Source organism: Vanessa atalanta, chromosome 8 (assembly GCF_905147765.1).
Source record: "Vanessa atalanta chromosome 8, ilVanAtal1.2, whole genome shotgun sequence".
Taxonomy (NCBI): Eukaryota; Metazoa; Arthropoda; class Insecta; order Lepidoptera; family Nymphalidae; genus Vanessa; species Vanessa atalanta.
In genome coordinates this window covers 11685051-11712388 of record NC_061878.1, presented here as the reverse complement: position 1 = coordinate 11712388, position 27338 = coordinate 11685051, and the positions used below count along the sequence as shown (strand labels likewise).

The 27338-nt window shown below is 31.3% G+C and overlaps 1 protein-coding gene across 2 annotated transcripts in view; it reads right to left on the bottom strand.

Moving 5' to 3' along the window:
- Window positions 1-398: 398 nt before the first annotated feature.
- The window catches only part of LOC125065666 (galactokinase-like), a 32332-nt gene continuing 5392 nt past the window's right edge, over window positions 399-27338 (bottom strand). For both annotated transcript variants that reach the window (XM_047673427.1, XM_047673426.1), the window contains exons 3-9: window positions 25352-25535; window positions 23765-23891; window positions 22099-22224; window positions 21749-21930; window positions 5675-5790; window positions 4092-4250; window positions 399-541 (exon numbers count right to left, since the gene is read on the bottom strand). In XM_047673427.1, coding sequence (XP_047529383.1) covers window positions 425-541; window positions 4092-4250; window positions 5675-5790; window positions 21749-21930; window positions 22099-22224; window positions 23765-23891; window positions 25352-25535 — 1011 coding nt within the window. In that variant the 3' untranslated portion in view covers window positions 399-424. The remainder of the gene's footprint in view (window positions 542-4091; window positions 4251-5674; window positions 5791-21748; window positions 21931-22098; window positions 22225-23764; window positions 23892-25351; window positions 25536-27338) is intronic.

The window sequence follows — 27338 nt, the reverse complement described above, 5'->3', positions numbered from 1 at the left end:
TTTATCTTCTATAAAATAATGATAAATGATAATTCTAAATATATTTGAAATCAAGGTGCTATTAAAAACCGGTGCAATGATGTTTCTTATGCTAGATATAATCTTAAGCTCGTGGGTTGATCTGATCGAGGGTCGTCTCGGAACTCCCACAGCCCCGACGCCCTGAACTTAATCTTCGGTACTAATTATCAAGCAAAATATTAAGAGATGTAATTTTTAGCGAAGCGAAGAGCGTATATTAAATTATTATACCAGATTGTACCTGCTTAGTTTATTATTCATATTACCTTTAATGTGAAAGGTAAATTATTTTTTTAGGATGTAATTTCTTTACTAAAAAATATTTTCTATGAAAAGGGATTTTGGATAAGGATTTATTATTTTAAATAAATACAAAATTTAAAAATATAATTTATTTTTCAATCTAATTTATCTTCAATATCCTAGCGCCGTCACTTGGCTGGCAAACGAAGAATACCGGATTGCCGTTGTATTGTGACTGGACCTTCTTCTTAACGTCTTCAACATATTCCTTCTTGACCTGAAAATATAAAATGAATCACGTTAAATCTAAAAAAAAATATCTTTAACAGTACAGGAAAAAGAAATCTAATGAATTAAATAAATACAAGCCCGTCTGGGTAGATCCCATTTACTCATCAAAAAATCTACCGCCAAACAGGACGGGACAAAATCTTAAACGCGTAAAGCATTTTTCGAACGAAATATTTTTTATCTCGTATATATCGTATAGAACATTTGACAATCAATAAGCAAGTGCAAACACTTCTATATTGAATAAAGATTTTTGACTTTGACTTTGACTTTGGCTACGCCATTTGTGAGTGGTTGCAATTTTAACTTGGGTTCGTAAAAGTAATTTTGTTTGTTTAGGTTTTTATTGTTTTTTTTTGGTATTAAGATAATGTTATTCAATGAGAACATTAATTTGCATATTTATCTTAGTATGAAATGATTTGATAAAGTCTAAGATAATTGTTGTCTTTTTTAATAATTAATGCTTCGGATTCCTAAATATACAATAAATAATCTACAGGTGGTACATTTCGGACAAAAATGTTACAAGCATTTTTTTTTTAATTTTCTTAGCAATTTTTGTTTTATGTCAATTTAATTGCTAAATTATGCTTTACGTTCGAATTATCTATGGTAAGACATGACTTTGCTTAACCACAATACCAAGTCTGCATAAACAAAATAATAATACAAGGAACTCGTATTAAACGATCGAGTTGTGATGCGTTAAGTTTCTTGGAAGGTAACCCTTATGTATATAATATTATTATTGTTAGTCTGCCGCATTGGTATTGTTGCCAGATATAAGATGAAATGCTATATACGTAGTTATAATTTATTTAATATTTTAAACTCGTCTTAAATTATGTAAAATATAATATAAATATTATTTCATATTGGTGAGTAGGAGGGTCAATAACAACCCGTGTACCCAGGCGGAAAAGCCCACTTCGCCCGACGTTAAATAAAAAAGTTGGAAGGATTAATGTAACTTAAAAATTAATACCCTGTAACCATAGTCTTATAACGATAATCATCGTTTTAATATTTTTTTAAGTGTAAACCCTAAGAATATATTTAACACTTAGATTAACTCGAACGTTTTCAAAAATAGCAACAATTTTGGGTTACATTTTGTCCGAATATTATTCAAAGGAATTTACAAACACATCCTAAATAATATGTGTGAAAGTATTATAAACGTGAACGTAAGTTTGTTTGTTTAAGAAATAAACAAAGCTTTCAAGTTTAACTAAAGAAATAACTTTATTGCACGGAGAGAAAGCCTTCAGAAAGGTTATGTGGAATTCTTACCCACTTAAACTACTGAAATGGCCGCCCTCGTCACGGATCATAGAGGCTGCGAGATCTTATTGATATAACAAATCCACAACCCATGCTCCACTCGTGTCTCTGTGGAGCTTTCGTCGGCGGGAGAAGGTAATCTTGCCCCCACACGATTGTTCGTAAGAAGAGGTCTCGTCCGACTTCTCCTTACAAGCCTCAACCATCATCTCCATATTCCACACTTTCAACGAACAGAAAATGACCTAACCATACCTAACACTTAAAAATTCTAGTGGGGTTTCCGGTAGGTACCGAAGTAGTGGTAGGTAAACATAAATTCGTAGTACGAGTCGCTGGCGTAATCATTATTTGAACAATAATTTTGTGTAATTTTGTTCTAAATTTTGAAACATTTTGTAAATCCAACGTTAGTTATAAAGACATTTAATTCTAGAAGATTTTTGTGCAAAATGTACACTCGGCTAATGGGATCGTCCAAAATAGGCCAACGCTTACGTAAGCGAAATAATACGGCCACGAATTCTATTGTTGACACTCACGTAGAATTTAATGTTACACAGGTCATATATACATATATATATATTCATTGTATTCTTTAAATATTACTATTGTTTTATGTTTAGTTATATTTTTTTATAATATCATCAGATTCTCACAATCCGTCTCAGACATATTATGTTGGGGTTTAATTGTAAAATATAGTTTTTGAATCTCATTACATTGTAACATCATATTTTTTTCCTTATTATTATATATGTAAATATATTTTATATCCCAAGAACACTTTCAATGATTTAATTCAGAATCTATTCATATCATATCGACCCAGCGTAAGCTAGGTCTTTTAATGTTTTCAAATGTTCGCTACATTTTAATGAATGTAAAAAGTTGATAATTTGCAAATTTTAGTAAAAATATAAATGGAGAAAAACTATGTCGTTAAGTATGTAGAGATCCGCGATCCATATCCCGGTAATCCAGTGGTGCTTGGTTTTTTCATGAACAGAATCTCTGTTTACAATTCATCTCGAGCTCGGATTTGAAGGAAAACATCGTGAGGAAACCTGCATGAGTCGGATGAAAAAATGTTTTACCGTTAAGAATATTTGAGGCGAATTAGAATTTTGAGACGCGTGGCCATCAATCCCTATTAGAGCAGTGCGATGGAATAATATAAAACCTTTTCTTCTGAGGATTAGAGAGTCTTTATCCAGCATTACAGCCGAGATGGCTCAGTGGATCTTAACCGATGATTTCGGATTCAAACCCAGGCAAGCATCACTGAATTTTCATGTGCTTAATTTGTGTTTATAATTCATCTCGTGCTCGGCGGTGAAAAAAAAATCATAAGGAAACCTGCATGTGTCTAATTTCAACAAAATTCTGCCACATGTGTATTTCACCAACCCGCATTGGAGCAGCATAGTGGAATATTCTCCAAAACCTTCTCCTCTAAGGGAGAGGAGGCTTTAGTCCAGCAGTGGGAAATTTAGAGGCTGTTAATGTAATGTATGTAATGTATCCATTATTAGGACTACACTCATGAATAAATCTACCTGTGGCTGATTTAATTTATATAATTTGAAATATTTTCATGCTACCGACTCCGACTTTGCTATCCTAAATCTATTTACCTCATACAGCGCTAATGCATTAATATTTATTTTTGCGCGTTTATTTAAACCAGTTTCGAATCGCATTTTAAAAGGATATCATATTATATAACAACCGATATTTGTTCTGAAACTATAAACTAAAACAACGAAAAAGATTCCTATCAATCATATTAGCAGTTTCGACGCGAATTGGAAAAAACAAACGGTAAAATATGATTCAAAAACGCAAAAAGATTAACAACACAGTATGATAGTACAACGTCATCGGAAAAGCCTTCCTCTCTCTATAACCACTTTGTGTCCATTACATAGAATTTGAGAAATCCTTTGTCGTAAACTATGCCAAATTTGCTGCATTACTAGAAGATTCGATGCATCACGACTTTTAGTTTCACATTAGAAGAGAGCTATACACGATTGGATCACAAAAGTTTGAACGAGTGGGCGGCCTTTGACATCGTTAGATGGGGTATTCTATTACCGATTTTGATAAGACGTTCTAGGTGTTTGTTGCATTTGAGCTTTGAAACATCGTTTTGAATGTTTATTGTAATAGATAAAATTTATCATTCTAAATCTATAACTGCAAAATTAATACATTTTTTTAATAAACTGATTTTAGATACTTACCAAAGCAATAGCACAGCCTCCAAATCCGCCACCAGTCATCCGAGCGCCATAAACTCCTGGTGATGACTTCATGATGCTAACCAATTGATCTAATTCTGGACATGATACTTCCATCAGTTTGCTGAGCGATTCGTGTGATTGGTAGAATCGTTGACCAACCTTTAAAAAATGTTTTTTTTATTTTAATGTTGATTATTATTAAGAGATTTTCTTATTGTTTAATAAAACTGTTTATAAAATTAATTCGTATGGTTCTATGTACTATTTGTATTATTTGCTCAACCACCGCCACCTTAGCATCATTTTTATTACGAGATATATAATGTTCGCCAAATTGAAATTAGAAGATCCAAGCAAATTAATTCCGATCAAAGATCGGAATCAAGTAGATCATTGGGCAACATAAAATCGGAAATACTTCTATAACCTTTTGTCAAATACATGTTGTGACATTAAACAATTAATAGTTTATTAGCATTGTTTAGAAAAAAAAAATTGCATGTGAAATGGCAAATTAAGTAAAATGGTAAAAGACAAATTCAGATTAGAATCCGCTTCAATCCTCGATTTCATTTGGCGAATTGTAATTAGGTTACGAGACCAAGACATCAAAGTAGCCTGCCTCCAAATCAACCTGGTTTTGACATTGACAGGGTAGATTTGTTTTATTGCAGCCTCAGTGAACTCACAACTATAGCCACTTGGACATATATAACGTAGACTTATTTTAAATATTGTTAAACGTGCTGTAATATCAAATTAGGACAACCATGTCCTGTAATGATATGTATACAGTTTTGTATTATAAATAAATAAATAAGACATGATATAGAGCCCAACATGAACTAAAAAATAGGTCAGACTTTCTTAAACAAAAAAATAATAATGACGTTACATAGCCCACTACACTAATTTCAGATTTTTTTCTTGGAACTGGACTGAAAAAATTACCTATATAATGTAGGTGCCAACTTCTATAGTAACGAGCGATTTTCAGCCGTCATTTGACAAGATTAAATTAAATTTAAAATAGACACTGAAATCTTTTCTGAATGTAGGACCATCGAAAAAAAGCTACAAGATATTTAGTAATTACTCTTTGCAGAAAATTTAATTATATAGATACGTTAAATACATATGTCATTAATTTTTTTATGTTATAGGTAGGCAAAAGAGCTAATGGACCACATGATGGTAAGTGGTCACCGCTCCAATAATAATCATTCACACCAATGCGGCACCAACCTTTGGCAGCTAAGATTATTATTAATTGTTATTGAAAATCATTTTAGAAGTATACTACTTTCTTATCATGTATATGGCAAAGCTAAAAAAAAAATCCGATATTAAGAAACAAACTTTAATTTTACTTATTTTATATAGGTAACAATTATATCTTTGAAAATTACTCGTTTTTCTGCTAAAACACTATTACCAGTGCTTACAAAAGATAAGAACCAATTAATAAATTAATGATAGGTAACAAAAGAAAGAAGAAAAAAAAAATACACTCGGTAGTTGTAGATATAAAAAGCCTAGAAATGAGATCGCGTATCGAGAGGGGCTGGCTTATGTTTAGTTACCTCACTAAATTCCTTTTGTGGCAACAGCTCAGCCACTTCCACCGTACGAGCGATCTCTTCCACAACATGTGTCGCTCGCTTACATACAAGCTCATCACAGTTTAACCACTTGAGTTCTGAAATAATAAAAAAGACGATTGATTCATATTGAAACCATTAATTAAAATGTACTATTCATTTGATACTATACAAGTCTATCAGCGAAGCGATACCAATTCCCAAGTTAAGTTAATATACACAGTCAATATGTCTGGTGGTTTTTTTTCTTGTATTACATAAAATAGACGGTAATTTGTTATTTTATAACAGCTGTCGCCCGCAGCTTTAATGAGTTGGTCGTCAAGTGATAAGCATAAAAAAACTAATATTCTTCCTTGGAGTTCAAGCATGCTTCATATCAAATATCAACAAGTTCGGATCATTGGTTTGACCATGAAAGAGCAACACATGTTACCGACTTTAGATATTTAAATTTTGATACATTGTTTAATAAAACGGAAATATATAATATTTTAATAAATCACAGACTATATCCTACAAATAATTTTGTTCCAATTGATTGTTTCCGTTTAGATATAAACATTTTTTTGGTTAATATTTCCGCCAACCCGCATTGGAGCAGCGTGGTGGAATATGCTCCAAACCTTCTCCTCAAAGGGAGAAGAGGCCTTATCCCAGCAGTGGGACATTTACGGGCTGCTAATGCTTGGTTAATAATATGGTTTTTATTTTGACTAGAAATTATAATTAAAGTCGGGTAAATTCATTTGGCTAGATACGAACAAGAAAAGTGTGCAAAACCTTTATCATAAAAGTAGTGAGTGTTTTTAATTATAATTTAAATCCTAACGTCGAAAAGTAAAGTGTATTAGTGAAAATTAAGTGTTGTGAAGTTTGAGTGATTTAAATAATAAGACCGTAACACACAAAGTCAAACAGACAAACAGAGTTACGTTCACATTTATATATAGTATAGATATTAAAGGCGATTAAATTACTTGGAATGTAGTAACGCTTTCCCGAAATATCTTGATAGTTGACTCGAATTTGTACTCTACAGAATTCCTCTTAGGTCTCTCTTGAAAGCCGAGAATTTATATATACAATACGTGGAAATCTACTACTTCATATCGCTTAGTAGAAATTTGTGCCTTCAGGTCTAGCCACGTACTAAGAGCTTGAAGTGGGCGAATACTACGCCAGCGTACAATAGTATAGGACGTGCGTATGCTTTTGTTCCTCGTAAGCTTATGTCTAAGCGACCATTTATTTCCCTTTCATAACATCAGCTAGAATCTACTAAGGATAAAGAAACCGGTCAAGTTTGTTAATAACACAAGGTATGTGAAGTTGAAACGAAGTTTTTGATGTGGCTTACATTAGAGTGAACTGGCAGAAATCGTGACGTAAGGAAAGTGTTATATCCCACCTTTCCCCCTCTTTATCTTTCTATTTTATATAGCACTAACTGAACCTGCGGCTTTACCCGCGCGAAATTTATAAAACACAAATTTCCGATCACCGTTTTACCCCCATAGGGGTGGAGTTTTGTAAAATCCGTTCATAGCGAATGTCTACACCCTATATGGAAAAAATCGACCTCCCAAATTTCAAGTTTGTAGGTGTTATATTATAGTTTCTGAGATTTCGTGATTAATCAGCCAGTGATATTTCGCTTTTATATATATAGATTATTTAATCTTTTTTTTTGTTATTGTTTTAATTCACACGGGATTTTTAATAACAATTATTTCATTGGTATTTAATCAAACCAAAATATACTTTATTTGAGTAGGCTTTTAGAAGCACTTTTGAATCGTGATATAACAAACGATATGAGTGTAAGTGAAGCTACCACCGGTTCGGAGTGCAGATTCTACCGAGAAGAACCGGCAAGAAACTCAGTAGTTACTCTTTTTCAACATTTAAAAATACATAGTCATGTTATTTAAGTACAATTATAATAAGTTAAGTACCATTCCACGCGATTTCCATTGAATTTTCCATTCAAGATTTATACAGTAACTATTTTTAATTCATATTAATTCATATTTAAGCACTTAATGTTATCAATTCTTTTAATAAATATGTTATTATTATTTCCAGAAATAAAAAAGTACAATTATACTTATATGTATGTAATACATCCTGCCTGTAAGTCAACAAGTATTAACTCCACGCTTTTTTATCATTTATATAATCTTGCATTTAACAATATCCCTTCTTTACCAATGCGTTTTTTACAAATGATTTGAATTTATGAATGGGCAAATTTAAAAATATATGCGGAATTTTATTATAGAAACGGATACCTTGTACCAAGAAGAATTTATTGACTTGACGGAAACTTGGCGTTATAAGCATATCTTTACGTCTCGTCCACATACAATGATTCCATCAAAGTGATCAATGTTACTTTGAATATACATAATATTATTGTAAATATGCGACGCAACATTTATTTGAGTATTCCTACTTTGTCAATAACATCCCGAAGGGAGTCTATAGCTCCAAGATTATAAATAGATCGGCCTGCTCTCTTTTGTAAAATAAAAACAGATTCAATATCTGCAGCGTTACAGTAATATACCATATGACATAATTCTGTGAAAATAACCAAAATATACCAGACGAGCGGTATCAATATCAAAACTTGTTGGACTCTTCGACTTAAGTGTGAAGCAGAGAGATCAAGAGCTTTACCTTTAATATCGTAGTCTTTGAGTTTATAAAGAAGCGTCTCGTGTTCTACACAATCAAATGCTTTAGACAAATCACAGAATACTCAATAGCTTTCTGTGATTTTTCCCATGCATCGTAAATGTATTTGAGAAGTGCTATTCCCGCATTAGTTGTCGAGCGATCTATTGTAAAACCGAATTGTTCACTATTAAAAATAATACTTATACCGAAATAGACGAGAAGTTTATTTAAAATATTTATTTCAAATATTTGACTTAAAAGTGGGAGTATAGAAATAGGCCTGCTATATAATACGGAGCAATATCGTATATGATGTTATTAATAAATTTTACCGAAATGCCCCTCATGTCGTTAGTTTTTTTTAATATTACGGGTTTTAAATACTTTTATGATATCTATTGCAGAGACTGTTTCAAATAAAAAATCAATAACGCATTCGGAATCATTATTATTTAATAATCTAGCTGCATCTAATTTAGATTAAATAAAATGTTATTTTATTAAGTATATTATCAAAAAATATTTCAAATAAATTTGCAACTTCTAAATCAGAATTTGTGTTCTAAATGTGTATCTGTGTTCAATTTGATTGGTACTATTTCCTTTTTAGGTATTCGACAAACACTACCAATAATATTCCATGTAGCCCTAATTCTATCATCGGAATTCAAGACTTTGTTCTATGTATATAAAAACTTGGCATAAATGCATACTGTTTTAAAAGTTTTGAAACATTGATTGACGTATATCAGAAAAGCTTCGTTTCATTTTGATCTTGCGTTGGTAGATCAAAATTAGAAAATTTACAAGCCACAATATCTTTAAAACAATTTAATTTATTACCCGTTTTTGCCCTGTATAGTATTTATTTTGAATGAATAATTTATTTAAGTTCCAAGGAAAATTGTCGAGCACAGTGGTCAGAAGTGTATTTATAAAATTGATACTTCATATATTTCACAGTTATAAAACACATTGTCAATACTCGTAGAAGTATCGTTGGTGATTCGAGTCGGTTCATTAACTCCGTGCGTTAAATTAAACGACTTAAACAAGATCGATAGAGAGAGCCAATATTTTCTTTTTTTTATAATGTTACACTACATATTTTCGTCCTTTACAATCTATATCATTCCGCACTAATATCAATGAGCCGCCACGAATAGTTTTCCCTCTTAGGAATGTACTTGACAGTTTAAAGTTTGGGATATTAAATATGTCAAAACTTTGAATCCGGACTGGATTAATCTGTAAAACAAAATACATGAATTTTTTAACACTCAGAAAATCATTCTATTTCAGAATCTTTATGTTTTTTTTTATTCCCTGTATATTTTGATGTAAAATATTTAAGTAAGAGCGCATAATTTTCGTCATTTTATCTAGTTTAATCTTTTAAGTGTTAGTATAAATTAAATTACTATTTTTGTCATACATATGATCTACGGCAGCATTACATATAAAATAATTATTAATATTGTAAGCCAATTTGTCGTATGGATTTATTAATAGGTAAATAGGTGCCCTCTGTTAACCTTAAATATATATATGACTTTTTTCCCGGTTCCAGCGAATTCAGAAAAAACGCTTAACTTTCCCGCCAATATTTTCTTTTTTTATAATGTTACCCGCTTCAAAAATCGTAGCGACAACATTAATCATTTTTTTTTGCTCAGCGACAAACTGTCACCATTCATTAATACAACTTTACTATTGGAATCCAGATGCATAGAACTAATCTTATTTATTTGGTACTGATAGGTTGTCCCGGATGAACATGTGTGTAAATATTAATGATATTTTATTGTGTCTGTTATTTAATACATAGTATATATAGCAAAAGCAACTCGATCGTAGATCTTATTTTGCTATTGGATTACTTAGTTAAACAGCTCATGTTATACAAGGTTATTGATCCCAGTAGTCTGTAATTTTAATCATTTATTTTTTAATTCATTTATTACGCAGCCTTAAACACGAATTATTTTTAAATGTTCATATACATTTCAATATATAGTAAAAATACTTCTGCACTTTTAATTTTGGAATATCCAAAGCATAAAATGACTACAGAATGGATGATAGAGCAGACTCTTGCGGGTCTTCAGCTTGTAAGAGATGAGCAGACTATTGTGCGCTCTGCCCTGAACTGAATTTAAGGTTCGAATAATCTTGTATCGACATTTTATATAATATTAAAATGTGTTCATATATGAACACATTTTAATACGTTTTAAATTTATAATTAATTAGGCTACTTAATCGAATCGTTTTATAATAAGCTTAGTGTATTAGGAATTTCGTTTATGATTATCATTTAAATAATATATTAGTAGAATATATACATATACTTTTAACTGTATTGTTGTTGTAGGAAAATAATAATATCAAAGGTTCCTATAAACATTAATTTCTTAAAACTTGTCTAATTACTTAGCACATCCTACCCAATGAGAGTGTCGCACAGACTTTTGTGTTTTGGTTTCACAAACAAATCACACAAGCATGACTAGCTGCATCTACAAAATACTTCTAAGTAATATTAAAATGTATTCCCATCTTTTATGGGAAATATACAAAATCAAAATTATGTTACACATTGCTACCTTACATAACGATACAATAAATATATTTATTCGGAAATAAAAAATAAAAAAATGTTTGTATTGAATACTAAAAAAAAATTACTTTACTTGGTGATGGGCTTGTGTGACGGACAAACAGATACAATAGTGATAGACTCAAGATTGTTGTTTTCCGGTTTAAAGGGTGAATGAGCCAGTGAAACGACAGGAGACATAACATATTAGTTCTCAAGGTTGGTGGCACATTGGCTATGGAAAAAATGGTTAATATTTTTTACAGCGCCAGTATTTATGAGCGGTGATGCCCACTTAGCATCAGGCCCATTTGCTCGCCCGTCTACATATATTATAACAAAATATTCATAATTTTCTCGTCACAACAAAGCCAAACTCCCTTAAAAATAAATGATTTTCGAATATTTCATACTAATGCTAAAACCTCAAGAAAGCAATGTCCAATTATACTGCAAACCTACTTTGTAAAATGGATTTGACCTGTATAACACAAAAACGAAAGAGATTCCCGGGGGATATAAAACATTATAACTATATCATTGTAACCCAAAGTCCACGTGAACTCTGTCACAGCTCGAGTAATATTTTAGAGAGTAATTTGCATTCTTTACACGAGTGCAACCTACTTCTGAATATCTCAGCAGGATTTTGTGTTATAATAATATTTTATTTCAAATCGCAAATTTGAATACACGTCCCTTATCGCAATATACGTCCCTTCTCATAAAATACATATATAATACTAGTGGTAGCTTCACTTAATATAGTTTGTTAAATGACGATTCAAAAGTGCTTGTAAAAGCCTACTTGAATAAAGTATACTTTGTTTAAGTCAAAATTATTTTAAAAATTTATATTAACGATAAATTAAACTGCTTACAAATTTATATTAACGATAAATAACGTAGTTTTTTATGATTTATAGAGAGGATTTATATACTTTTCATTGTACTTCATTGGTGTTAGAGTAGAGTCTTTACACTTAATTCGATAACATAATGATAAGCAAAAGGTGTTTTTATAAGCCTTCTTGAATAAATAATCTTTTGATTTTCAGCCGATTTTCATATCCATCAAAGTGAAGCAAAATATAAATAAACAAGTTGTACATTTGCACGCACGAGGAAAACGTGAAATCGTATTATTGCATATTTGAAACGAGGAAAGAGGGAAAACGGAGAAATTATATTTACAATTTTATAATATACATTCTATAAGAGATTGAGATATAAAGGAACGAATGAATTAATGTTATATAATTTTGGGGTTCAGTAATCAGTCACTAAGCGTCCAAGAGTGTAGTAGCACATGTAATTTTACAGTAAAGCCGGACTGTAAGAAATTCTACTATATTTTTTATTTTATTTAGATCATAATTATATACGCGAATGCCTTAATTATATACAGATAAAAAAAAAAAAACAAGCCGAGATGGCCCAGTGGTTAGAACGCGTGCATCTTAACCGATGATTTCGGGTTCAAAATGTTTATAAAAAGTAACAACTCGCAAATGTCCCACTGTTGGGAGACATACTCTCCTCCTAAGATGAAACTTGAACCTTATTTCACCACGCCGCTTCTCTGTAGATTAATGGATAAACATTACAGAGTTACATCCGACTATAGTATTCATCAGATTATATTCAATTAAAGAGCCGAGATGGCCCAGTGGTTAGAACGCGTGCATCTTAACCGATGATTTCGAGTTCAAACCCAGGCAGGCACCACTGAATTTTCATGTGCTTAATTTGTGTTTATAATTCATCTCGTGCTCGGCGGTGAAGGAAAACATCGTGAGGAAACCTGCATGTGTCTAATTTCAACGAAATTCTGCCACATGTGTATTCCGCCAACCCGCATTGGAGCAGCGTGGTGGAATATGCTCCAAACCTTCTCCTCAAAGGGAGAGGAGGCCTTTATCCCAGCAGTGGGACATTTACGGGCTGCTAATGCTAAAAAAAAAAAATAGTTACAGTACAAATCATGACCTCGTGGAATGATGGCGAGATGGCAGCATTTCCCCGTTGAATCTCAATTCCGATCCTCTGAGCAAAAAAGGAACCAGTCCTCCTTTTACCAGTGGAGGCAATTAGACGAATAAAATTTACCATATTGATATTTTTATAAAAGGGACTGTACTAGATATATTTATAGACTTATGATTATTTATAAGGGTCCCGAAAATCCTATAAGCGGATCCTGTATAACAAATTAAGTATTCTCTGATACTCTTTTAAATTTTTTTCCATGGTGTTAATAAACTTTTGATGCATATCCGTCGTACCCAATTACAGTAATCCATTTAAAATACATACAATATATAATAAACTATCGATGTTTTCTGCCAATACTAAAAAAGTCACTATAATATTTAATAAAACTAATTTCGATCTCGTCAATAATCCCGATCATAATAAAAGATAATATTTCAAAATTAACAAACTTAGGTATCCTGTTGTTATTATTACAAAATTATATATTTTTTTTATTTAAAAAAGTAGGCCACTGATGGTAAGTAGCTACCACTGCCCAATAGACATTCCCCCACAATAAAATACAAATACAAGATTAAATCTAATTATTTACGAGAAAAATAGAAAATCTTTATCGACATCAACAGGATCCTACAAAAAGTTCAAAAGAATCGTTAAAAAATGTTTATGTGTGTGTGAGGATATAACAAAACTAATACATTTTACATATTGCAATATTGGAAATGAAACGATCACCTGTTGTAAATAAAATAAGCGGTGCCAGCCACTTACCAGCAGGTGGCGAATTATAAAAAAAACGACTTAACCAATATTCATCACAAAATTATACTTGAAGGTACAGCACGATTCAAAGTTTCTTGTGATAATAGTAATAATATTTTAGTAAATAGCTGGTATTCGCAATTTGACCCGCTTTAAATTAAGACTACAGACGAGAAAAGGGTGTAATTGTACTTCTCGTTTTAAGTAAAATTATTGTCATAATTAGCAGAAAATTCTATTTTTTTATAATATTACTTGTTACATCAAAATTATTGCTGACACTGGGAAATCAAAGATAAAAGTGCAAAGTTACTTTTATGTCCGGCCTTCACTATTTTTATGGACAAAGTTATTAATAACGTGATTTTAATGCCCCGGTGTTATCAATAATGACAAATCCGGTAATTTAAGTAATTCATATTTATTCTTTATTATTTATAACAGTGTCTAGTAATTTTTTATTAATAACGCATGTAATCATGCGTCGGGTTACGATAGACATACTGCCCAATTAATTATTCTTAAACTAAATTAGTAATAAATTTAAAGGTAGCCTATTAATATATAATTTTAAGATAAAACTCTGTACATACAAAACTATACTTGAGTGATTTTTTGATGCAAACCAATCTTAAGAATAGGTCAATCTATTTCTCAAAATGTTGGTTACGGTACATTCGATCCTTTGTATGTGTAAGCACGTCTCATAAGGTTACCATAAAGAATGTCATTTATCTTAAAAAAATAATAACTTTATTAACTACTCAAGTGACCAAAGTCCAGTATAAATAATTCTCAAAGATGTTAAACATACCATATAATATATTATGTCAATACTAAAACTATAGACTAACAACAACATGAATGATCAAATCACATCAATAATCGTTTTCGTAAATTCCTTCAAAAATAAACTCCTTCATTATTGTATGTTTCTTTTCAGCTTTTTGCTACACTGCTGTATGAAAGCCTCCCCCATAGAACGCCAACCAATCTTGAGCAGTCCACATCCACCCCGTGCTATATTTTTTAAATTGTCCGTCGACCTCACCACGGAGCGTTTTACATTACAGTCCTAAGCGTGCTCTCCACTGTAGCACGTGTCGGCTAGTGGCTAGCGTGTGTCCATTAACAATCAAGGCGCCTGGCGACATGACCAGCCCACTTCCAATTCAGCTATAGTATGATTCGTAATAATATAATATCTGATACCAACGTAACCCAATCTGGATTGTAAAAATCACTGGCAAAATATCATTCGAGCAAATGAAAAAAGCTCCGTTATCTTACACGTAAGTTGTAACGAAGAATTTCAATTTTTATTCATAAAGTGAAAGTTAAAGAACGTAATTGATAGGAAAATGCGAAGCCCAATTTAAAAATAATTGCTCGTAATATAAGGCAAGGCAAATTGCCTAATTTCAAAGGTACGTTATGAAAACGTATATTCTGTTTCATCGACGAATTTAAAAGTTTACTTAAAACCGTGTAGAGAAATTAATGGAGAAAATAAATTTTGTGATTTATTTTTAAACTACCGAGCTAGGCTTTTTTTAGGCTACACAAGAATACAATAAGGGTATAAACACACAAGTTTTAAATTGAAGAATAAACATAAAACGAAATATTATTTTTTTCGACTAGGAATTTTTTAAATTCTCAGCTTTCTACTATACCGCTATAATAGGTATGAATTACACATATAAACCATTATACTATATGTTAAACTGTAATATTCCCTATTCAAATATATAGAACAATAGTGGATTAAGAATGTTTAAAAGCAACCTAAGTCTAACCTAGATACGACCATTCTATGTATTGAAATATTATAAGTATTTTTTTTAACATAGTTTGAAAGGAGTTAAGTTATTTAAAATATATGCTATATGACATATACAAGCTATAAATATGAAATAAAAAACATCTTTGCTTAATTTTGACATACAATTTCGTTCGTATACGATTTGGTTACATTCTGGGCAATTCTAATGACCCTTTTAAACACTTTGTCCGTTACGTGTAGCAGACCGTTTATTAAAGTAACACTGTACTTTTACTTTGATTTACGGCAGTCTGTCGTCCATATTTTGATACAATTTTGCCTTAAATGTTTTGATTTTTTATTTACCTTAGTAATCTTTAAGAAAAAATAAAAGGAGTTAATTCTGAAGACTTTTTCATTGTTTGCGTCATCATCACTATGTCAAAGCTGAACAACATTTCACCTTGCTAAACTTCATTCCAAAATTTTTTGACTGGAATCCATTCCATTGATAATATTCAAATGTTATTTTGTTTATTTTTTTAAGATAGTAACACTAGTTGTGCTAACATTTTTATAATTTTATTCATAAAATAATTTAGAATCATATTTTTTGAATAAAACAAATTTAACCTGAACATGCAAATAATAAATTTATTTTTCAGAATATATAATAGTTAATATGAATAAGTTCTAGGAAAAACGGAATAAAATACAGTTAAAAAATCACCCAAAAGTTATATGAAACCAAATTTAAATAATTTATACTTTTGTTTCCGAATTTAAATGTTATGTTATTTTTACATTGTGGCAACCCTATTGACACACGAGGCAGACAACGTAAACGGAACTGAATTTCCAGAGATTCCAGGTTGCACATGTTTGGGATTAAGATGAAATCCGAAAATCACAAAGCATGCAAAGTCAAAGTCAAAGTCAAAAATCTTTATTCAATATAGAAGTGTTTGCACTTGCTTATTGATTGTCAAAAATCTACCACCTGTACCATGCCATGCCTGTATCACTTTCTCTTTTAATTTACTTGTTCACCGTATTTTTTAAATTTAGCAATACTCAAAGCCTTATAAAAATGCTATCTTTTATACTAAGTATAAATATATGTAGACTCTTTAAATCTAAAATGAAATGATAGATACTCTTATAATTATCTCTATTGATTTAGTGAGTGTTATTTAACTGTTTATTGACTATACTAATTATTACTACAGTGTCCTCCGCCACAGGCGCGTATCGTTTAACATATCCCCGTGACATAGACAATTTTGCTACTTTTTACTAATATGATACATTCCTAACAATAATACGAAGTAAAATTAACTACCAGAACAACTAAAACATAAATGTCAGATACATGTTTTTCATTAATAAATAAATACATATATTTATTTAGCGTACAGAAGTGAAATAGATAAAAAAAAACAAGAATATAAATTACTTTAACCAATTTACTAACAAGTCAAAAATAGTTCTAACTTAGAATTTATCTTAACATAAATAAATCACCAAATCATACATACTGAAGTAAACTACTTATTCAGTTGAGCTTACAAATCCAAATAAAACACAAATAACACTTTTAACAAATTATAAGTACAAGTAGCGCCAATATGAATGACGGTTTAAATAGGTTTCGCGCGCTTTTTTTTTCTTATTTTATATGTTCTAGCCAGTTGTATGGATAAAGGAATCTCCTAAAGATTATATTAAATTGAATTATATTATATATTAAATTATTATTTTATATATTAAATTGAAGATTAATATATAAAAAATTAAAGCATTATTATTATTTATTATTATTTGACGTATTTTATCGACGTTCATAAAAGGAAGGAAATATTATGCCACACATATAAATACAATTTTCAGACTTCAAATAATACTCTAAGATAACGATACATAAAAAAATCGAGCCCATAAATAAAATCATCACGTAATTTTTCCTTACCTTCCTACCTTAGGGGTGGTATTCATTTTCAATTTAAAATCGGATCAAACAAAAAAAGGAATTTTCCGAATCGGTTTATAAGTTACGAAATTTTGAGGTGACAAACATAAAAAAATAAACTTGAATTGAGAACACAGATTACACAGGTCGTCAATGAACCACGCTCCTTAGAAACTGAGATATATATGTCCCGTGTACCTATAGTTATACGGGCTCACTCACTTTAATATGGAAAACAACAATACTAAGTCTGTGTTTGGCAGTGGAATATTTGATAAGTAGGGACTAAACTAGTTATTACTGTAGCCTAAGTTACTCCTTATTACATCAGCTCAGCCAGTGAAAGTCCCGTCAAAATCGGTCGAGCTGTTCCAGAGATTTGCCGGAACAAACAGACACATTGACAGAAATTGAAAAACATAACCGCTTTTCACTGAATATGAATTTTGCGGTTAATTTAATATTAGAAACAGACACTCCAATTTTATTATATGTATAGATAAATTGGGAGAATATTATTGAAACGCTCATTCCTCGCATTTTAAAAGGCTTGTAAAATATAAAAATCGGCATTAAATAATGCATTCACTTCCTGAAAGCGAAGTCAAGTTGCATGTCAATTATTAATACGCCACATTAAGGCACAGAGACAAAAATACATTAAGGTCCTACATTTGGCGTCGGTACGTAGCGCATATTACCTGCGACGACACAGACGTCATTACCATAAAAAAAAAGAATCACGTTTCTGTTCAAGTTATTTCATTTTATTTTTATTTTTCACAAGTGGCTATTCATTTATTACATAAGACTATTTTTACGGGCTTTTGACCGCCTCTCCCACCTAAAGGCCAACGATAAGGCCAACCCCTTCCTGTTTATTATTTATTACGTAATAATCTAAAGGAAAAAATGATTATACGCTTGGTTGATATTTTAAACGGCCGTTCCACGAGGTCGTGATTAAAACATAATAAAGACATTAAGTGATACAAATCAAATATTCGGTATGCAGGTAAAAAGATCCGGTCAAAATAGTGAAAAACTTACAATAATTCGCATTGAGCTGAAAATTGGTTTAATTAGTACAAAAGGGATACTAAGACGCTTAAGAAGATTCTGAAGCCAGGTAACCAATTTAAAAAAAAAAAAATTCGGAACAAACAGTCAACATCTCGGCATAACTCATAATCCGCACACTGAAAGCTCAAGAGTCAGAAATATTAAAATAATATATGTCAATAGACTTTTTCTCACTCTGTGCTAACAGTGGCCAATAATGTGAACACGGGTAATAAAATTTTATAATTGTATGTACCTACTGATCATCATATATGCTACTGCCAAATGGCTAGTCTTGTTGGATTTCGATTTGAATAGTTAGTGAGCCAGTGTAACTACAGGCACAAGGGACATAACATCTTTTTAGAATTTTAAATTAAACCAATCAACGGTTTTTATTGTATACCGAATATTTGTAGAGAAAGGTTCTCATAAACCAACCTTAATCGCGCAACCACCCATCGTGTTGACCAATTTATTGCTCTTATTTCTCTATGAAATTATTTCCTCGTTTCAGTAAACATGAAAATTTTATATTTGTATAAAAATTTCAAATACTTGTTTAAAATGTTTATTTTAAAAACGTCTTGAACATTGATGCAGATGGGTCCGTCAGTGTAGATAATTGCATGATCGACATCAATTGTTGTCGAACCTATTTTTACGATAACACTCGCCGCTTACGAGAGTAAAGCAAAAAAACGTTACTTTTGACCTTTGACCTTGAATATTGTTTTAGCGGACGTCGAATCGGTGAGCATATTTGATGTTTCATTTTTAATACTATAACCGTGACATTTTCAGCTCTTTTCGATTTATCCTTCATTGAAATGTTTATTTTAACCGAAATAATTTTTTTATAATGTAATTTAGTTATATTCGTTTGTTAGTTTTTTTTTTGTTTAATGGCTTTGTCAACTTTCATTTTTCCACAGTAATCAGGAGTTTCTGTTCCTCGTTCAAAAGTCCAATAAGCTCAAACTTAGAAAGTAAACAGGGATGCACTACAATATCCCAGAAAGTATGTAAGGCATACGTAACAACGTAACAGTACAAAAAATTATATTGTAATTTGTACTTTATATATAAAAAATATCATAGATAACAACATTAACATCACTTTTTCATGTTGAAGAAGAGTAACTACTGAGGTTCTCGAAGGTTATTCTTGGTCGAATCTACACTCCGAACCGGTGGTCTTCATTTAATATATTTCGTAAAATAACGATTCAAAAGTGCTTGTAAAAGCCTACTTAAATAAAGTATACTTTGATTTTGATTTTGGCTTTTTAATTTTTTTTTTAATTTTTCTATAATTATTCTATCTTTTTTATTCAATTCGAATGCGAACATAACTCCTATTATAATATGAGTACTGCCAAAAAACTAGCAATGATTTAAAATAGAATTTCATCCAAGCTACAAATTTCATCTATTCAAGTTACATCATGCGTAATACCGGCTATAAACTAGAACGTGGAGTAAGGGGATTTATTCGTAGACTAACATAACAGCCGTAGATTTGAGCTGTCAGATCGTATTGCTTTAAAACAGTACGTTTTATAGCTCGTGTTTTTGAAAATATAAACTTTCTTTTTTTTTTAAAACTTATATTATACAAAGGTTTGTGTTTAAATTTTTTATCAATAAGAACTCTTATTGAGTATGATGATACGTATCCCAACCTCTTCGCAATATTGTCGAAGTTGTGCAGCTGCGTGGGGGATTCTAAAACCTCTCTTATATAGCGTTGTGCTCATCAAAAAGAATTATTTTCAAACTTAAAATATATAAATATAAAATATGTATATAAATTTTATTTTCTCGGCTATGATTTTACATTTTCTTCGCATTCTATTTTTAAATTGTTTTTTTTTTCATGATAGCCAGTCTCAACATTTTCATTAAATTTAATCCAATAAGTCTTCATATTTAACGACTGTATTAATTTGAAAGTAATCCTGAACTTTGATGCAGTTGCAGGAAACTGCAAGATCGAATCTGACGTCTCATCTGATAAACAATGTATATATTATTCAATTTAAGCCTCTTACTAATATGATATCGAATCCTTAGAGGTTACAGAAATTATAGACGTAAACAGTTTATAATTGAAGCGCCGACAAACTGCACGATCGATTCACGCTCGCAGAGTAATACACGCTTGACTTACGGACACAGTATTTGTGTGTGTGCTATAAACCGATATTAAGAACAAATATATAAACATACAACTAAATAAACGCAGTCTAATCAACTACAAGATTACACACAATTTATTGTATATAAATATTATATATCTTAAACGGTATTGATTTCAATTAGTACCCTTTTTGTTTGACTATTTCCGTTCTCCTGACAGCTCATTGATCATTCATTTGCGGAGTTGACATGGATCTATGTCAACATTCGAGTAATTTGATTCATGCATAATTAAAGATGGCCGAAAGATTAGCCGAGATGGTCGAGGGATTAGAACGCGTGCATCTTAATCGATGATCGCGGGTTCAAACCAGACTGAGGCAAGCACGACTGAGTTTTATGTGTTTAATTTTTATTTAAAATTCATTTCGTGCTCGGCGGTAAAGGAAAACGATTGACGAAATCTGCATGTATCAAATATCAATTAAATACAGCCACACGTGTATGCACCAACCTTTAGTGGAGCTGCGTGGTGGAACAAGCTCCATACCTTCTTTGCAAAGGGTGAGGATGCCTTAGCCCAGCAGTGGGATATTTAGAGGCTGTTACTTGGCTATAATTTATAGTTAAAGATAGAAATGGATTGGGTGAAAATCATTTAGACGTGCTTCATCAACTTGTATCGGGGACACACAAATATAAATATGCTTTATTATCACACTTCTCCTACCAGATCTAGTGGTGGATCCGGTGGATATTAATTACTACTAAATTGACATTATACATTTTTACGACATTTGCTAATGTTATGTTATGTTATATGTTTATAATATGAACCTAAACACGCACATATGCACAATCTTATCATCTCTTCTAATACCATAAATACGAAATTAACTCTGTCTGTCTGTTTCTTTTTCACAGTCATAACACTGAACCGAATTCAATGAAAGTATAAAGTAAACCTGAATTTCAAGAAAGGTACCCAACGTAGGTAAAGGTAATATTTTATGACGACCAACCACTAAAACGCGAGCGAAGCCGCAGGTGACGAGCCAAACATAAACATACACATACCTTTCAAGTCCTCGACATGTGCACTCCTTAGCGAAGGCAATTTCAATTTCATGGCAGCTTCTTGACACTGAGCTCGTCGCTGAGGGTACTCGCTGCCCGTCAGCTGATGTTTCACGTTCGAATTCACCACCAGAATGACGGCCTCATTAGAATCCATGGGTATATGAGTTGAATCTAATGAACTACGTTAAAAAAATATGGTAATTTATCTATTTTTTATAAACAAAATGGCTATAAAATTAATGAGATATGCCGAGACAAGTTATACGTTTTCTTTAAAAAAAAAAAACGTACATAAAAACGTATTAATTTAGCATAAAATCTGGTAATTATTAATACTTTAAACTCACCTGCAGTCTATCAACAAAGCGTGGTCCTTTTTGCCCATTGTAACGATGAACTGGTCCATTATTCCACACGGCATTCCTGGAAATTCATGCTCGGCTTTTTGACATAACTCTGCCTTCTTGACTGGTCTGCAAATAAATATAATTTATATGTAGATAAAACTTACTAAAAAGTTAAACAGAAACATAAAAATATAATATGCACATAAAATTTATGCAATTAAGGCCCTATTACTATTAGCGATTTTTGATAGAGTTGAGGTATTATTCCTAGTGTATTGAGATCAAAGTTGCAAAAAAATAGCCTTAAAACGCGTGCCCACGTCTGCAAGTTTGAAAGCAAAAATATGTAACTTAATACATTTTCATTACATAAAAAATAAAAGAGAAACATTTTTTAGGTATTTTTCTGCAAAGCAGGAAATTCTTACGAGATGCTTTCTACGGATCACACACTCAAATAATTCGGAAACTAAAAGTCAAAAGCAATGTTGCCACTATGATTCTGATTGACATATTGCACTCTACAGGAGCGTATAAAAACTGATTACTTTCTCATATTTTAAAATCATCATATTTTATACCGTATACCGATACTATTAAAGCACTAAATTGGTAAACAAAAAAAACATTTTGATGTACGACTTTTATACTACCAACGTTGAATTACCTATTTCCCATTACAACCTTTGTATTGCGATACTAAAAACTTACTCACATGAAGCATCCGTGACTTTCCAATATCACTTAAAGCTTTATTACAGCTGACAGATATTTGTTGTTAGAACCCGCATTGGAGCAGCGTAGTAAAAAAAGCTTAAGAGACCCTCTCTTAGGAAGAGTAAGAAGGTTTGAATAGAGCAAAATTACTGATATTTTATTTTATTTTGTAAACGTAAATCCAGTTCAAAGATCACATCATTATTTTCTGGATAGAAAATAATCACGAAATTAAATTTAAATTATATTCCTGTTATTTATTATTTATTCTACTATACCATACTACACAGACTAACAGCTAATATGTACGTACATATTAATCATTATTTTTTATTTTATTTTTGTCGATAAAAACATATTACTAGACAAACTTATTTAAATTTGGAATGTTTATTCGAAACGTATCAGTCTCACCCCAAAAACGAGCTACACAACTGATAAGTGATTGTCAATTTCGATAGATTTTTTTTAATTTATTTCTCAAAATCAAAATATACTTTATTCAAGTAAGCTTTTACAGGCACTTTTGAATTGTTGTTTCATAACAGAACAGATCTATAATAATAGTAAAGTTACCACCTTTTCAGTAGCCAGTCTTTTCCAACATTTGACATATATTATGTTCGTTAAATACATAGATATATAATAAATCCTGCCTAAAATTCAACAAGTATTATTAGCCTTACGCTTCTTTATCAACCATAATATGATCTTGTGTTATTATATATATTTAGCCTACCTAGCCTTATTAACTAATGTGTTTTAACGAATTTGAATTTGTGACTAGGCAAAATTAAAAATATCTGCGGAATTTTATTATAAAAATGGATACCTTGCTCCAAGAGGGATTTATTGACTTTGCAGAGCCGGAAACTTGGCGTTATATATTTATCCTAACTTCTCGTGTTCATACAATTAACTAACTTTCTTATAAATTATATTAACATACTCAACCCGTGTGCCTGTAAGCGCTTCCAGAAACGTGAAGAAGGCAACTTCAAGGGATGCACTGCTCGAAACACCGGATCCCATCGGAACATCTGAGACGATCACGACATCGAAGCCACGAACTTTCTCTAAATAAACAAAATACGTTCTAACTTTATTGAAGATATATTTGAATGGGCCCATGTTTACACCACGGACAAATCCCAGAACCTTGTAATTTCGTCGTATAATCGGTCACACATTCACAGCTCTACGTTTTTATCATTTTTTTATATTTCTCATTTTAAAGTTAGTAATTCAATCAGTTTCGTTTCAGGATAACGTCAAACTGTAATTTGTTACAGAATAATAAAATTGCAACCACAAAATGAAAAGAAATTTATGCTAAAATAATCAAGTCTATTTGTTCAATAAAAAAAGGGCCATACCATCAGACGTATAAACACAAATTTGTATTTTTTTTATTAGGAGGAAAACATTAATAGGTTTATGATTTACAATAATAACTTCTGCTTTTTTATGTCACTTGTAGACAGGTTTAATGCTTGTCAATAATCCAAAAAAAACAATTATTCTAATATTACTAGATAATATTTAATATCTTACAAGTCCTTACTATCTTACTCAGGCATCATGTTTTTATAACAAGTTTACATCCTTTATTATTATATTTTTTTATAGAATAGGAAGGCGGACAGGCAAATGGGCCACCTTATGGTAAGTGGTCACCATCGCACATAGAAACAAGCGCCACAATAAGGATTTATATATGAAAAGTTAGGTACCCAGATGGGGTTGCAAAAAGCTGGACTACCAAATAACTTATTATGATTAGTTTTATCTTCTTGACGCAAAAAAAACTTGTAATCCGATACCCGTGTTTTGGAGGAAGGTTAACCCTACGTCCTACAAACAGCATTGTATTGCCTATGTGTCTCGGGGAAGCTGCCTCGTTATTATTTAATTTAATTGCCCTGTCATGGTATTAGTTCGCCAAGTTCTTAGCTTATAGATAGATCCCATCCGCTCTCAAGTTCGAAACTCGGGTCGAGTCATCCCAATATGGGAATGACGATAGAGTTTTAATTTTTTTGAATACACTAATTAATGTTCACTAGCTGCCCGCCCCGGATTCACATGAATACAATTAGGATATATATATAATTTATAAATGGATTCCTCCATTTATAAATTATATATAAAGATACCTTTTTTTCCGGACAGGAATATTCGAAATTATCGACCTTTTTCTAATATATTATGCATGTATTATACGTATAAACTCTTGCGTCACTCTGTTTATTGGAGATAGCGGCATTTCAATCCGATGCATATTTTAAAACATCAAAGCGTACAGACAGGAAGCGACTCTGTTTTATATGTAGAGACTATCACATTTCCTGCATATTTGCCTTGTCTGTGAAATTTATGCCGATTATATTAAGGGGCTTTTCGAGGCGATTTCAAGCATTTCGGTATTACATACCTTTTAACCAAAAATCTGATCAATTATTTTTACTTTTTAGTTTATTTTTTTCTTTCATTTATATAATTATTATGTACCCATCTGTTAAATTATAAAACTGACCTGGAAAATTTGCAACGACACCCTTAACATAATTCGCCCAAGCTGGTTCACCAGGCTTTAGAGCCGATGCTGTAGTTGCAGGGAAGGTAGCCGTTGCCTCCTGACCATTCGCGAGGATTGATAGGATTTTACACTCATCTGTGTTATTGTATGCTCCAACCACTACCGTGAGGAAAGGCAGAGCCTGTGATGAAAAACAAGATGATAAAATGAATCGTAAATACATATTTTATGAATATATTAAAGTGACATTAAAAGGAAGGAAGTGCGATGCGTTTATGTTTTTTAAATGTATTCACTGGCAACGATTTCAGATGTTTTAGTAGTACAAATAAAGCCCTTCAATAAAATACCCAAGTTGGTATTTTTTGTATATTTCCTATCATTTGAAGTGGATTAAATTTATTTTTTACGTTTTTTTATTTTCATAACCGCTACTTTTATACATTTCAAGTAATTGAAGTAGCTCTTAGTATTCACTCCTGAGTATGTATTCTGTGTATATTTTAATGGCAGTCTATCCTACTTTGTACAAATTATATTATAAATATCAAAGCTGTTTGTTACTCAATCACGCAAAAACGGTAGGAGAAATTAACCTAAATTCTCGACTTATCCTTATGGTGCGTGTACACAAGGGCATTATAAAAGTGCTTGGAGTTAGTACTTGTTAATTGCCATACAGATTATACATTCAATTCATAATGAACATGTATATTATGATTGATAAAAAAGTAACATGTGAATTTCTTGCTGGTTCATAGCCGTTGGTAGCGTCATCAATACAAGATTTTATTTTATATATATTTATAGAATGTAACTTGATTATTATCAAGTCTTGTAAAATTACGTTTCGAAATTGGTTGTAGTTGACGAAAGTATATTTTTTTATATGCGCAAAATCTAATTGAATTACATAAAATTTAATAATCCAATCTCACGGAGAATAAAATTTAAGTATTTTTTATTGAATAATTTTCGTGAGAAACGAGTAAATTTTTATGGTTTATAAAACAAACAATTATAACTAAATTCATGTATAAATTGAATCAAATGAAAACATCTGAGCCCAAAACTTTGAGGGTCAAAACATAATCGATTTTGTTCGAAGTACATGAAATGAAGTTGATAAATATAACAATATAAACCTAAGAGAACGTCTTCATAACGTCAGATTCAATTGAGATTTATCTTGTCTCTTAGTCATTATTTTATATAAAGAATGAGAGCAATGCCTTTTTAGAACAATTACTAATATTGCTATTTAAAGTATAAGGGTAATCCTAGAAGTAGGATGAATAGTCTTAGGGGCAGGATCGATTCATCGACTTCTGGTCAAAGCTGTCGGTCTTTCCATTGCACTTGCCCCGAGCGATATCGATGCTATTGTTGTACGCGATTAAATATTTGAACATCAAAGTTTTAAAAAACATTGACATCCTTTAATTATCGCGTTTATTTTGAACAAGCTACTCGTTTAATAAGAGTCTAAATACAATTTTTACATGGAAAAACAAACTTTTTTATAAAAAGATATTATGTTTCCGGCTAGGGAAGTTGTAATCTCGGAATATCTCTACTACAATATGCATAAAGCATCTTCTTGAATCACTGTTTATTGATGAAAATCTGATTGATATTCGTCGCGTAGTTTAAAAGATCTAAGTGTACACTTAGGCGGCGGGAAACGACTTTGTTTTATACTACGAGTATGTAGATAAGTATATAAAGTGTGTATTGATTTGGCAGACGTTAACGGTAGACTTATTGACGTAAATTAATGCTATTAGTGGTTAGTTGATCAGACTATATTTTTTTTATTTAATTTGTAAATAATAGCTATCTATTAAATTATAACTATGACAATTTATAGAAGACGATATTATTTTTTTATTTGAAATAATTAAAGGAGGCACAAAAAGAACAGTACTGAGTATTGTTGCATGGCGGTAGAATATCTGAGAGAATGGTGGGTACAGTGATCTTT